This window comes from Pollachius pollachius, assembly GCF_949987615.1.
Source record: "Pollachius pollachius genome assembly, chromosome: 10".
Lineage (NCBI taxonomy): Eukaryota > Metazoa > Chordata > Actinopteri > Gadiformes > Gadidae > Pollachius > Pollachius pollachius.
Window position 1 is genome coordinate 23,558,247 of NC_136943.1, and position 14,803 is coordinate 23,573,049.

A 14,803-nucleotide genomic window follows, 5' to 3' on the forward strand; every position below is an offset into this window, starting at 1 on the left:
GGGTTTTTCACCTTTCAACAGCAGGAAATGTTTAAGTAACTACATTTTATTTGTGGCTTCTATACAGAGCATTCCTCAAAAATGTATATAATCATATAGCTTAAAACTAACATTGATGGAGCAGCCAGAAAGCCTCATCTTTAATGTAAACAAAATAAAATATCCTCACATCTATGGCCCAATAGGACTAACCCTGACCCCAATATGGTCGAAATAAACACATTTTGAATTTCATTAATAAAATATACCAACACATTTTATCATAGGCTTACTATTAAGGAAGAACTAAACTTATCTACAAACAAATCTCCCACAACATTAGCAACAGCCAAACTTTATTTCAAAACAAAAGTGGGAAACAAATATAAAAAACAGAAAGTACAATAGCACTTAAAACAAAATAATTATATAATTCAAACCAAACCCATTTTTGTGTACTCCAAGAAACTGCGATTTTTTTTAAATTTTTGAAAATAAACATGTTAAAAAGCCGTTAGTCAACATTATTTACAGATATGCTTGATTGAACATTAAAGGCTTTAAATCAGTTCAAACTAGTAACACAACATACGTCTTTAACAAGCCCAGTGTTCCGTCTTTTTTCTTCTCCAAAATTAAAAAATAAACTGCGAAAACTAGAGTTATAAAACATACTCAGTGCAATAACGATTTGGTCAACTTTCCATTCATAAAAATACTTTTAAGAGCTTACAATGTAGACACTGCCTACATGTGACAGCGTCAAGAGGTAAATCTACACGGAGGAACTCCAGCCCCGATAGTGATGGAAAAGGAAGCAGAAAAAGAATATCAAGGTTTGAGGCATTATGAGACATTTCATCCTTTTTACTTAATAGAAAGAAGGAAATGTGTAAATTACGGCTGATTCCTGTAAACAATGGAGAGAAGTTAAGGCAGATCTAAAGCGGATCAACAACGGTTAGTTGTTTCTTAAATGAATCCTAAATACAAATGGGGAAAATAACTTCCTGATCTCAGAAGCAATGGAGGAGGAACCCGATAGCGTCTTTAGATGGTGGCGTTATTCCAGTGCGTCCTCCGTGTTCATCACTTTATTCCGGTGACTCCTCCGTCTTCATCATTTTATTCGGAGTACTGGCACATTCGTCCTGCAATCAAGGGAAGAGCAGATATAGGTCAAGAATGACCTACACATGACAAAGCCCACATTGATAACCTATGTATAATCAAATTGAGTTAGTGTACGTTTCCAAATTAAATTGTTGTGTATAAACTTAATTTGTGGTATACCACAGAAGTTCTTTGATAAAATATAAAGTTAGAAAGAAAGGTTCTCAAAAGGTAATCACTGCTAAGCTTCTGTCAACTTTACAAGAATCAATTATCTGACCCATAAGATGATCCCAAAAGGCTTAAGGGAACACTTTAAAAACGCAAGTCAAGAAGACAATGAGGCAGTAAATAATGACCATAGAGCAGCTCACCTCTAACGACCGAACCGGAAGGCGGGAGGAGGAAGTGCTGCTGAGGGTCTCTGGGAGCGTCGGGAAGTCCAGCTCGATGTCCATCACGTCATCCAGGTCCAGCTCCTCACTGAGGGACAGCAGGGCACGTGTTACCACAGGTCCAATACCACATCCCCTGAAGGGAATACCACCTCCGTCTGAAGGGAATACCACCTCCATCTGAAGGGAATACTAGATCCGTCTGAAGGGAATACCACCTCCGTCTGAAGGGAATACCAACTCCGTCTGAAGGGAATACTAGATCCGTCTGAAGGGAATACTAGATCCGTCTGAAGGGAATACTAGATCCGTCTGAAGGGAATACTAGATCCGTCTGAATGGAATACCAGATCCGTCTGAATGGAATAGCAGATCCGTCTGAATGGAATACCAGATCCGTCTGAATGGAATACCACATCCCCTGAAGGGAATACCACATCCCCTGAAGGGAATACCACCTCCGTCTGAAGGGAATACTAGATCCGTCTGAATGGAATACTAGATCCGTCTGAAGGGAATACCACATCCCCTGAAGGGAATACCACCCTCTCCATCTGAAGGGAATACCACCTCCATCTGAAGGGAATACCACCTCCATCTGAAGGGAATACTAGATCCGTCTGAAGGGAATACCACCTCCATCTGAAGGGAATACCACATCCCCTGAAGGGAATACCACCATCTCCATAAGACGTGAATACCACCTCCGTCTGAATGGAATACTAGATCCATCTGAAGGGAATACTAGATCCGTCTGAAGGGAACACCACATCCGTCTGAAGGGAACACCACATCCGTCTGAAGGGAATACCACATCCGTCTGAAGGGAATACCACATCCGTCTGAAGGGAATATCACCTCCACCTGAATAACCCATAGAACCGCCCAAAAGGGTCCCAAGTACCCTGGAATACCAAGCGCAATATTCTCCCAAGGCTAACCCCAACTCCTCCTCTCTGCTGTCCTCAAATTAAGAGCTGTCTTCACATGCCGCCCTCATCGTACAGCAGGAGTGATTGGGAAGTACATTTGGTTTGTTCATCATCTAAAAAACGATCCTAAAGGACATCATTTGCTATTCAAATTTGATGCCCAAGTTCACTTGAAGGTTAAAGGAGACATATTATGGTGTTTTCCTAACAAGTAAACATAGTATTTGAGTTTGAGAAAAATATTTTTGAAGCTATATGCTGGAAATAGCTTTTAGGAAAAAAATCTTGCCTACCGCTATTCCCCTGTGTTTCAGTGCCTTCAGAATGCGCTGTTTCTGGTGTCTGTAGCTCTAATGCAAATGAGCTGCTGCCCATTGACCAATGAGCTGTCAGACTGAACCACAGCATGGAGGAGAAGGGATTGTGGCCGTTTGCGGACTCCTGGAGCTCTATATAATAATAATAATAATAATAATAATAATAATAATATATATATATATATGGGTATTTATATAATATTATATCTAACATCAAGGCCAAAAGCTACGTGCGCCTCGGATGATATTATGAATCATAAAGACTGCGTCTGACGTCTCTGGTACTTCTACAACAAGTAAAGACTCAGTCGGGATTATCTCGTCCATGGTTGAGAAGAATCGGGGGAAAGGAACTTTGGCCTTGACTCCCTGCAGACCATGAAGCGCGACGTGGAGGAGAAGGGGACTGTACTCCGGGGGCTGAGCTGCCAGACTGCTGCGGAGCTCCCCCTCGCCGGACCTGCCAGCTTCTGCCAGGATACTTTCAGAAATGCATATCTCACTCAAGAAATCATGTACAGACTTTTTCCAAAGTTTGTATGTGTGTGGGAGAACCAGAGCCCCAAAACAACACCCCAAATCCCAAGAAAAGTGTTGTTTTCATAACATGTCCCCTTTAAGTAAAAAAGGGAAGGTGACTAAGGTTCACCAGAAGGATCACTCCCGTTCAGCCTATTACGGACCCCCCACCCAACTGGAGAGGTCAAACCTCCCCTCAGCAGGGGCAACACCGGTGATGTGAAGAACTATGACATGATAGGCACACCCTGAACCTGCAACCGATGGATGAGCGAGGTGCCTACAGTATGTCGATTAAATCCATCACACGTTCTCCTTCTTACATGTCGTCGAGGTCTCTCTCCTGGCCTTCCAGGGCAGGGGGATCCCAGGCATGGAGCTTCACCTTCCACAGTTTGATCTGCTGGTCCCAGGAGCGCCGGCTGTACTTTTTGAACTTGTTGGGAGTCTTTGGATGAAGGCCGGGCTGCCGCAGATGTCTGTTCACACAGACGGGTCATATTAGGGTGGGGAACCTGTTTTCATTCATTAATCTATAATGTCTGAACTTAATCTTGCAAGTAATGGAAGTATTTGGTTATTTGGCACATAGTGGATGTAGGCAAGAGTGTGAATCAACAAGTATCCGCCAATGTGTAGCTTTCAAGTTTCAGACAAGAACAAAGTTGTGGTGTAAATGTATTCATTTCTGGTTCAGAGCACACTGTGTTCGTTTAAAAGTACAGACTTACTTTGGGACCTCTTTGACGTATCTATCGTAGGCTAAGGTGTTCTTTCCATAGCTGATCTGTTTCTGTCGTCGTAATAAAACAGATTCATCCGTCTCCATCTCTGCGCTGGTAGGAAGCGGCGACTCTCTGGAGTCAGAGCTGGATAAGAGCAGAGGGTTAGTCCTCCTAAAAGTATTATCATCCCCTGCATTATTCAACAGAAACAGGCATAGACTATAGTGACCATAAAATAATATCACCACGATGAAACAAATAAGAAAGTGGTTTCGGGTTCACTGTTTCTGTGGGCTTGTTAGCGATGCATTAAACCGTACCTGCCAGAAGAATTCTTCCTCTCTCGCTGAGAGAACTCTGCAGCCAGCAGCCTCCTCCTGTAACTAGAGCACACGTGATGTTCATGGAAGAGCTTCAGACTTCTACCAGACAAACACCTCATGAAGAATTTTCACATCAATTCCTCCATGCACATAAAACGATCAAGTTGTTGCACATGCTTCCCTTATAGAATTTGCTCATACGAAGTCAGGTGTGTGTGTTGTGATTACCGTTGCATGTCCTTGTTAACATCCTTTATGAGCTCCTCCTCCTTCTCTACCTGGCTGCCCCAGTCCGACTGCCTGCCACAACGAGACAGCGGCCCATCACTCTCTGGTGTGGTGAAACTAGACATCATGACACACAAGGAGAAGGCATAAGGCACCACAAGCTTTCACTTTGTTGTCCATCTGGAAGCTAAGAGGGCTAAAAACACAACAGTGAAATGTAAAGGGTGACCAGCTTTATAAGGGGAGAGAGAGACATACATACATACAATAGTTAGTTAGATTCACTCAATAAACAGGGATGTAAAAAAAAAGAAAAGAATATATATATATATATATAATTTTTTTTAGGCTTTCAGATGATAAACCAAATAACCCATCTGAATCGGCTAGTTAATCTCATTCCAGTGTTTCTCTTGATTATCACATGGGGCTAGGAAATGAATTAACTTGAGTCCAAAACAACGGGTTCTGAGACTTACCTGGCAGGTCTGTCGTCGGGGTGTTTTGGGAGCTTCTCATCGTTCTCCTCCCTCTTGTTCCTCAGGCTGCCATCGGCCCCCCTCTTCCTGCTCTGAGACCACGGTGATGGGCCGCTATCCCTACAAACAGAGCGGTACAATATGAAACAGTTGACAAAAAGCATTAAATAAAATGGGTAATGCAGTCCGAATCCACATCCCACTGGTGTCTCGTAGGTAGAGCTCCTTTGCCTGACATGAGAGCTGGTAGTTTCACAGCACCGTTTGGGCGTGTGTAAAAACAAAAACATGTCTACCCTGTACAGGGACAAACAGGAATATTTCCGAGCCATTCCCAGACACTTTATTACATGTTTATTTTTGGATTAACACCATGTCTGGGGTCGTAACACTACCTGTATTTCTCTACCTCAGACTAGCAAGAAGATGCGAAGTAAACCTGAGGCGCAGAGTCGGTGGAGGGAGACAGGCGTGTGGTTAAATGGGGGGGCTATACAAGTAAAGCTAATTAATTTGATATGCCTGCACCCTACGGTGTAGCCGGACTACAATTCAATTGTATGCAGGACGGCACTTCTAGTAACGATATTTTTAAATGCAATATGTAATGTGTGGGTTGTATAAAACATTCCTAATGTTTTGTTGGCAGTACGGCAGCAAAGGAGATCTTAGCATTGGATTCGTGAATAAGTAGATGTGTAATTGGACCATTAGCGTCTGATCGATCAAATATTGGCAAAAACATCAACATCAACAGCATGCCTACGGTTAGCCTCCAGCTAATGCTAATATAGCACTGTTAACCCAAGATCCATAGACCCGAGTGCTCCGGTGACTAAACCTCCACAGACCCGAGGTGCTCCGGAGACTATCCCATTTACATTTACATTTACATTTACATTTAGGGCATTTAGCAGACGCTTTTATCCAAAGCGACTTACAATAAGTGCATTTGTTACAATCATTTGTTACAATGGCATCCGTTCTACGTTTACATTTAGGGCATTTAGCAGACGCTTTTATCCAAAGCGACTTACAATAAGTGCATTTGTTACAATAAGTACCTTTGTCATAAGAAGTGACTAAATGGTTCTAAATGGTTTGTAGCACCGTGATGAATAATGACCCGGGCACACTCAGTTCCTATCGATGCTAAACGAAGGGTAACATAAGAGCCCGTTGGACCATCGTTAGAACACAACGCAGACCCTAAAACAAACTTCTCCATTAAGCAGCTCCATTGATCTACTGTTTAATCACCTGATGCACCACAACTCAGGAAACAGAACTACAGTCACACAGTTACACATATAGACTAGGGGCACAAAGGAACAAAGTGACCAGCTAACTAGAGGCTACCTCAAAGCTAACTAAAGGCTAACTAACGTTAAACTAATCTCCGCGGGAAACACAGCCGCCCGGGGCGGGAGATCCGGACCGTCAGAACTCTGTATGTATTATAAATATAGGCTGAACTCATCAAGTGACGTTAAGGCAGTCATGTTTATATCAAACACAGTGAATAAAAGTGTGCTTAGAACCGATACCCAGACAGTGCATCACATTGTGTCATTTAATCCTGTTCTTCCTTATTTATATTAAGACCTTCATCTAAAAATGTATTATGATACGGGCTGAAGTCTTAAAACTCACCGGTTTTCAGATTCTTTGCTTTCGGCACCAGAGCGTCCATTTCTTGATCTAAAAGACATTTCTCTTTTTAAATGTCTGCGGTGGTTCCACACTGAAGTACTGTCTGCAGTGTTTGTGTGTGTGACGCGAACAGAGTGTGGCGCGAAAAGATTGTGTGCAAAAGTGAAAAGAAAACCCGCGCTACGTCAACAATGGTCACGTGACCGGAAAAGGTAGTCCTGTGACGTTTAGCTGCTGGTCAACCAATCACGAGGCGAAGCAGCACAACCGAATACACAGATGTCAACCAATCAAATCTTCATTTTGAATAAGGACGTTGAAAATAATCCCCATTCTGAAACATTGTTTTAATGTACATAAAAAGATGCATCCAATACAAATAACAGTGTCAGGTTTTAATTGAATTGTATCCCCTGCATTGAACATTGTTCAGCCATGCATTGAACCATATCAAAATAACACTGTATAGAAAGTCTATAAAGTCTAAACATTGTGAATATAAAATTGTAGACACATAAATAATGATTGCAATTATATTTCATGTACTCATCTCCCCACAAATGGTTATATAAAGATAATATACACCAGGCTGTACAGTACACTACTGTGCAGTACTACAGTACTTATTGTAGAGCTTAATGTTTAGTTTTCTAGAAACCATTTTGAAGCGCCACCGTTTAAGTTCCATTCGGTGAAGAGAAAATGCATAAAAAATCCACAACCAACATGTCTGCAGGTGAGCGCCCCCCCCCCCCCCCCTCTCTCAGCGGGGGGCTGAACAGGTGAGCGCCCCCCCCCCCCCCCCCCCCCCCCCCTCTCTCAGCGGGGGGCTGGGTCAGCGGACCAGACACACGTCAAGGATGCAGAACTTGGACCTGCAGGTGGGGCATGGGACGCTGCTGGCCAGCCAGGTCTCCGGCCGGTCCTGGTCCTGGCGGCTGGAGAACCAGCGGCCCAGACAGGACAGGCACCACATGGGTCTGCAGAAGCACTGCCGGCACTCAGAGCCGCTGTCGTTACCTGGGTCACAAGACGGCCAATGGGGCGTTTTTCAGGAACACCATTTAACCAATAACTGCAATACACACGCTTCGGGAGCCTTCAAAAGGGGCAAAGAATGAAATATTCGTAGCTCCTTTTTTTATGCTTTTCACTTTTCTGGATATATTATACCATTCAAGTTAATTAATTCATTAAAAGACAACACCACATTTTTGGATGAAAGTGTTAGTTGTCAGCAGAATCAAATGTTATAATTAAATAAATGAGCAGTAAACAACTCAGTAAAGGTACTCTAGTGGGATGCTACTTTTTAAATGTAGAAAGAACTCATGTACCGACCTTCTTCACAGCAGAGCCTGATCAGCTTAGCTCCAGCAGGGACCTGCATACAGCCAATACAGAGCTCTACCTCCTGAGGACCAAGAACATGACGTGAGGAATCACCATGTCCCCTTGGAATATAGCAGGAGAAATTATTCGTCTGCATGTTGTGAAGATATTTACCATCTCACTGGGGAGTAGGTAGGGCTGGTTGAGGTCAGCCTGAGCTCTGAAGGTGTCTAAGAAGCGGTCGCTGATGGTCTGGTGTATCACTACGTTGGCAGCACTTCTGATTGGAGCGTGCAGCTTCTCCCTCAGCTCGCTGTACTCTGTGGACATCAACCTGCACACATTATTAACACTAAATGTAAGGCTATACTGCATTAACGATAATATCTGTATTACAATTACCTTATCAACTCTTGTAGATGTTACAAAACAATGTAAATATAAACAGTGAGGCTATAGGTTTGACTTAAATGTAAGTAATCATTATGGACTGTCAAATGAGCAATCATGAGTCATGCTTTGGAATAATAGCAACATTTATGAACATTCAGAGTTCAGTTATCAAAAAGGTAGCTGTCAAAAAAAACCAGGAGATTGCAATCCATTACAAGAGGCAACAATTAGCAGACTTAGGCCATGACAATACAATTCTGAAAGCATGAAAAATGTGTTCATAGATACCTGATATCAAATGGATTCACGGCTGGGTTGATGCTGGCCACTCTAAGGGTCAGGGTCTGAGTGGGGGTCGCTGAATCCGGGCTCATCTGGTGCTGTCTGGACTCCGTCACCGTGAGGTGGGCGTCGGTCTGTTGGGCCACATGGACGTAATATGTTGTCACCTGTAAAAGGTTTCATACATAACAGAATTCAGAAGACAAGAAAAGGCTTTCCCTCTCCTCTGTCTGAACACATTCTGCGGGTAATGAGGAGAACAAACTCTAGATATAATAGCAGATATAATAGCAATAACTAACATCATTGAACTCTCATGGACATGTGATAATAAGACGATGGTGGGAAGAAAGTCCTATGCATGCACATAACCTTGAATTAAATTTTGATTATGAGAAAACATTTGATGCATAGAATGCATAAAAAATAAGTCAGAGACCATATATCTGTTTCAGATTGTCATGGGCTCATCGCAAAATACACTTCATAGAAACCTGACGTTTAACATTTATTGGTAGCCAGCTGTCGACTCCAAGCAGACAAATCAAGTTATGTTCCAGTCTGCTCAAAGGATGGACCACAGGAAATAAAAACAGCAAATAAACTTCCAATATCACAGGCGGATGGTACTACTGCACCTGTGATACTTTCAGATTAATTCCAGTGCATTTTTATAAAATGTTTGGAAATACCAGATTTTCTTTTGCATTTCGGGGCAAGATGCCTGAGCCCCGTTCATTTCTGATCGACCCAATATCCCATTAGGAAAAGGAAAAAAAGTGTATTAATACGCATATCAGTCTGCTAATCAATTCAGTCTTGGAAATAGTGGAAGAGAGTAAGTCACCGAGGTTCTGTTGAGGTGGACGGACACGCTTTTGATTATTTTTCAAAGCATTTACAATGCGTTTTAAATGGGCACTTATTGGCACTCAAAGCGAACACCACAAGATTGTCGACAATCACAGAAATATTTCTGAATTATCTTTACGCTGTGATGTACCTCTGACAGGTTTTCGCTCGCTTTGACGACCCAGCCAGAAGCATCCCATATTATGATTGTGCCAGCGGAAAATAGTAGCTCTATAAATCACAGTGCCTAAAATAATGCTGGATTATGAGTGTGTTTGACGAGTCTGTTCGACCAGTATGTGGCTCTACCAAGGCCATATCCTCTCTGGGTGATGGGACACATGCCTGTTGTTTTAAATGTTGAATGACATTCTAAACATTCACATTACTGATAATGCAAGGCCTTCCATCAGAGCGCTGTAGACTCCAATGAGCATTGTGTTTCCTCATTCAGCAATAGTGACTTAACTGACATCTATTTAAATCAAAATCTTTGGAGATTGCCACTTAAATGCACACCTTGACAACATAATTAGAAAGTAAATGCTGGATTTCTTTTGTCCACCTCTTGGTCTGACTGAGAACGACCACAGCGGTCCTGTGCCTACCTTCATCACCCAGGTGTCCGTCACAATGACCCTTGCTCCGGGAGCTCCTGAGGCAAACTTGTCAATCCTTCTGAACTCTGTGTTGATGCTTGTTGCCACGGCACCCCAGCCCACCCACTGGGGACCAGCGTGGACCTGCAGAGCCCTGCTGATTGGATGGTTGGACCAGCGGCGGCGCGACCAGTAGAAGATCAGCCCCAAGCAGAGCAGCAGCAGACAGAGCGACAGGCCGAAGAAGGCCTGCCAGCCGGCGCTCGCCTGGAACCAGAGGAGCATTAAAACCACATTGTCCTTACTGGGGTTATTTAAAGAATAATACATCAACTCTGATTGTTTTGATATCACATACCACAGCATTATTTAAAACTTGATTTTGATTTTTTAATAAGTTCCTAGGGTTCTCATACTTTATCAAAGTTCTAAATCAATTTGCCCCAAATCCATAATTAACCGTCAAATAGAACATTAACCAGCTGATGCTTGATGAGCTCAGAGCTTCACCAATGAAGAGTTCAGCTTCAGCGGGTTCAGATACCACCACCTCTAGAGGAACACAATGGATGGGGCTGTTTATACTGCAATGTTGAGTCAATTGAAGACATTGTAAAAATCGTAGTTAGGATTTGCTGATCTAACAAAAAAGGCCCCAGATTTTAGCCCCACATTTGATGTCACATATTGAGGCAGCAGATAAAGAAGGACATGGGGAGACGGCGATAGAGGGAAGGCTGCTGACCTGATTGATGTATGGCAGGTTCTTCTCTGGAGCAGCTATGCACATCCCAGCATAGTACCCTGAAAGGACCGAAGTAAACAAAAGAAGTTGTTGCCATCCATGCTTACCTCGTCTAGTATGGAACCTCTGCAAGCGTACAAAAGACTCCCTTTAAAAAGCTGCTTGCAAACAACCAACAGAAACACCCATAGGGCCCACACACACCAACCGGTACGGCCCCCTGTCCGTCCGGGCCCCCGACTATCTGACCCCCCCTCCGGATGAAGAGAAGTGACTTCCTGCCGACAGCAGACAGCTCTGAGCGTCTGTCAAAAGTCCAACTGTTATTCATTAGTCATCACCTCCCATTTCTCGACCCATGGAGACGATGTTAAAGTGCATCATAAGAGATCACAAGAACCATAACCAGTGAAAGTTACGTGAGAAACATAGTTAAACAACTTATTTAGCTTATATAGCAAAACAAATTGTGAAAGTGATCGATGATGTAGGCCTGCAAAAGCTTACTTAAAATAGATGCAAATATCATACCGGTAGATATTTATAACAACAACAAGGTAGATGTTTCATTTCCATGCTATATAAACAGGGATACTGTTTCTCAGTCCATCGTCTTACCAAGGGGTATTGAAGAATGGACCAGCAGGGTAAGACTGCTTCTCTTAACGTGGTACTGAATGAAGCCAATGTCCTCACTGCCCAGCCAGGAGGAGAACAGGTTCTGGACGGTCAAACCCGCCGACCGAAACTCGTTTGGGGTGAACACGAAACAAAACGTAAACACTATATAAGCCAAAGTGAATGTCACATCGGGAGATTCCATTGTACATGTGCATTTAGGAAGCTGCAAGTATCCTTTTATGCTATTAATTTCTGCTTGGCAAGCTAAAGCAGAAGCGTCCCTTTAAACGTCACCGACCCGGAGCCGCAGACCAGGGGGACTTCCGGTGACGGAGGTTGACCTTAAAGTAAAAGTAGACTGAAAACACAAATTATTATACACTGAATCCGATGTCGTATCATATGAGTTAAACAGCCACGGGGCGTTGTAGGCTACTTGATTCACATAAAAATATAGATTGAGGTAATGTTTATGCCCAGTTAAATCAGACCAAAATGTTGATGTAATGCGCATTTGTGCCAGACAGTGGTGCTGTCTGGCCAAGAATTAGTATTTTTCTTTCACTTATTCGTTATTATGTTAGATTGTTACTATGTTTTTGCAATATTCATAATTAATGAGAAAATAGTGTGTCATTTTAATTATTGGCAACGGTGATTATATGTGTGTGTGTCTGTGTGTGTGTGTGTGTGTGTGTGTGTGTGTGTGTGTGTGTGTGTGTGTGTGTGTGTGTGTGTGTGTGTGTGTGTGTGTGTGTGTGTGTGTGTGTCCCCTCCACATGTGAATGGGATGGATTCCTACTCGACACCCCCGGCAGGGAGTCTGCAGGGCGGCATCACAGTGCCCCTCTCCCGGCGACAGTTGGTTCTGTGTGAGGCACCAGCCTGTCAGACCACCGGAGGAGGCAGGCGGGCACCACACTTATAGCAGAGACCGCTGAGCTTCTTTTCCTCATGCGTACTGATATTTATTACGACCGATATAGAGGCGGTTACAGATAAACCTGTGACGCCGTGGATCATTTGGTATGTTGCTATGCAGACAGGCTGGAGCCAGGGAGGAAGAGGGGGGGGGGTGAGAGAGAGAGAGAGAGAGAGAGAGAGAGAGAGAGAGAGAGAGAGAGAGAGAGAGAGAGAGAGACACACACACACACACACACACACACACACACACAGAGACTGTAACTCTTGGAACACAACATGAAATGTAAATGAATAGATCACAGCTCTATGCAAGTGGCATCTGACGAGGATCCCCTTTTCTTGAACCCTACATCGGGTCTCTGCGTTCCGCTGCGTCGTTCGGTATCGCGGTGGATTATTAAACAGCCTGTCGTCCCCCAGACTCACTGGAGCCACACACTGCTGGCGGTAGAAGGCACCGCTCTGCACGGCGGTCTGTTGGGACCAGGCATGAAGGGAGACAAGTGAGGCTGGAGTTGGACTTATTTTCTTTTGCATACAACTCTATGGAATAGGAGGCCTGATGCCGACTGACTTGAGCCAGAGACCGAGAGGTAGAGTATGGATCTCCTCGGAGGACAGTAGAATGGAGAGGATCCTGCAGGTGGGCAACGAATCGATCTGCCCTCCTCGTCATCACTTATCAGGGAAGCTGCTGGACGTTTGAGAAGCGATCTTTTGATTGATTCATGTTATCCGAGCTTTGGACAGCCATCATCCCGCAAACATGAGGAACCCTCATGGGGGGGCCGACGAATGGAATAAACCCGACAGCACCAAAGCAGATGGGTCAGCGGCGTCTGTCCCGGGGATCATGAACAAGAAGTTTAAGAGGAAGTCCCGCAAACCCAAGCGGCTGTACAGCAGCGCGCTGGACGACTCTGCGGAAGACTTTCAACAAGATAACCTCCTAGAAGATGAGAATCAGGAGGAACTGTGTGGACTAGGGCATCAAGCCCCGGTACCGAAACACTCAACAACCGACGGTAAGCAGCAGATAACGACGAGTCAGAACGACGCCTTAGACATGAGGATCGGTCATCACGTCCCCGCCATCACCGCCAAGTTGTCCCAATCCCCTGTCTCTCAGCTGCCTCACCTGCGCACCTCTCGCTGGTTCACATCCATTTCCCATCACCAGTCCAATGGCAACACGTTTGTTCCTGCACTTGGGTTCCCTGCATTGAACACAGCCAACCCAAGCCACGACCCTGCCCCCGTCATCCACCACCCGCACGCCTATCCCCAGGACCGCTCACTGCCTGGTCACCTGGGTGGGGGCCTGGACAGAGGCGACAGAGCGGTCATTGTACCGGTGTCAACCGGAGCCTATCGGACAGACGGGCACTCCTCAGACAGCCAGGAGGACTCGCCCCAGGTAAAGACTGATGAGTGGATCTAGCTCGGGTCAAATCGACGCTTGAACTTGTTCGTGAGTTTGATTAAATCGAAAAGTCTAAAAGGTCCATCAAATAGAGCATGCAAAAAAAGGCAATTGTGAAAACTAAACATCGCCTGTCTATTGTATTATATTGTATATATCCTATATTGAAGAGAATTCCATCCCATAATTGTTATGTATCTTTTCTTCATATGCCTGCTGATTGATACCTGTCAATATATTATTTTATATATTTTTTACGTTTTTATTTCACAGTCCCTGAACAAGTGAGTCCATGTTTAGTGAAGTTGCAGAGTTCTATACCGCTGTCATATAGCGTTGGTCTCGATGTGTTTTCCCCCTTAAGGAGTCGGGCTCTAGACCCAACCCCCCCCCTGGGGGTGTGCCGGAGATCAAAGCTGTGCAGCAGACCCGCAGACTGCTGGCCAACGCCAGGGAGAGAACCCGCGTCCACACCATCAGCGCCGCCTTCGAGGCCCTAAGGAAACAGGTAGGAATGATGTCCTATGAAATACATAATGAAAATAAATAACTTGGCAAACAAGATACAATGAGCCTTTTCACCTGGGGGCCACTCGTGGGTGGACACACATTGGTAAGACGCACTGAAACACACTTTATATGCACTTAAACGCACCCCCCCCCCCCCCCCACACACACACACACACACACACACACAGTGACACAATTATCGAATGACACATACACACACCATTTGCAGACTGTTTTGGCTCCCTGTAAAACCCTTTGGACGCCTGTTGAAGGCTTCAGTCTAAAGACTCTTACTCCCGTTTAAGGACCGCTTCCCATCTCTTTACTCTGACTCAACAGGAAATGCTTTGACTTTGGGTATATTTTTATAAAGGATAGAATGATACATTTTATTTAATGTTTTTATATTTATGCTGTTTCTTGGTTTACCCGCAGACGCCGTCTTGATGAAGTCAAACT

General features: G+C 44.2%; 3 protein-coding genes across 4 annotated transcripts in view; 1 reads left to right on the forward strand and 2 right to left on the reverse strand.

Annotated features, from left to right (window-relative positions):
* Window positions 1-318: 318 nt before the first annotated feature.
* slbp (stem-loop histone mRNA binding protein) lies at window positions 319-6,798 on the reverse strand. Its single transcript, XM_079744565.1, has 8 exons — window positions 6,664-6,798; window positions 5,011-5,130; window positions 4,532-4,648; window positions 4,301-4,363; window positions 3,987-4,124; window positions 3,579-3,734; window positions 1,467-1,575; window positions 319-1,130 (listed from the first exon to the last, which is right to left on the reverse strand). The coding sequence occupies exons 1-8, from the start codon at window positions 6,720-6,722 to the stop codon at window positions 1,074-1,076; spliced, it is 819 nt and encodes a 272-aa protein (XP_079600691.1). The 5' UTR covers window positions 6,723-6,798; the 3' UTR covers window positions 319-1,073.
* Window positions 6,799-7,483: 685 nt separating this feature from the next.
* On the reverse strand, window positions 7,484-11,789 carry tmem129 (transmembrane protein 129, E3 ubiquitin protein ligase). Of its 2 annotated transcripts, none has more exons than XM_079745377.1 (7): window positions 11,485-11,789; window positions 10,867-10,925; window positions 10,131-10,388; window positions 8,677-8,804; window positions 8,170-8,329; window positions 8,005-8,077; window positions 7,484-7,683 (listed from the first exon to the last, which is right to left on the reverse strand). In XM_079745377.1, exons 1-7 carry the CDS (start codon window positions 11,687-11,689, stop codon window positions 7,499-7,501), a joined length of 1,068 nt encoding a protein of 355 aa, XP_079601503.1. In that variant the 5' UTR covers window positions 11,690-11,789; the 3' UTR covers window positions 7,484-7,498. The 2 variants fall into 2 exon arrangements, with proteins under 2 accessions (XP_079601503.1, XP_079601502.1); XM_079745376.1 differs by having other exon boundaries at window positions 8,677-8,837.
* Window positions 11,790-12,666: 877 nt separating this feature from the next.
* Window positions 12,667-14,803, forward strand: part of atoh8 (atonal bHLH transcription factor 8) — a 7,576-nt gene continuing 5,439 nt past the window's right edge. Inside the window, exons 1-2 of the mRNA XM_079745144.1 lie at window positions 12,667-13,828; window positions 14,199-14,342. Of these exons, the coding sequence (XP_079601270.1) occupies window positions 13,178-13,828; window positions 14,199-14,342 (795 nt within the window). The 5' untranslated portion in view covers window positions 12,667-13,177. The remainder of the gene's footprint in view (window positions 13,829-14,198; window positions 14,343-14,803) is intronic.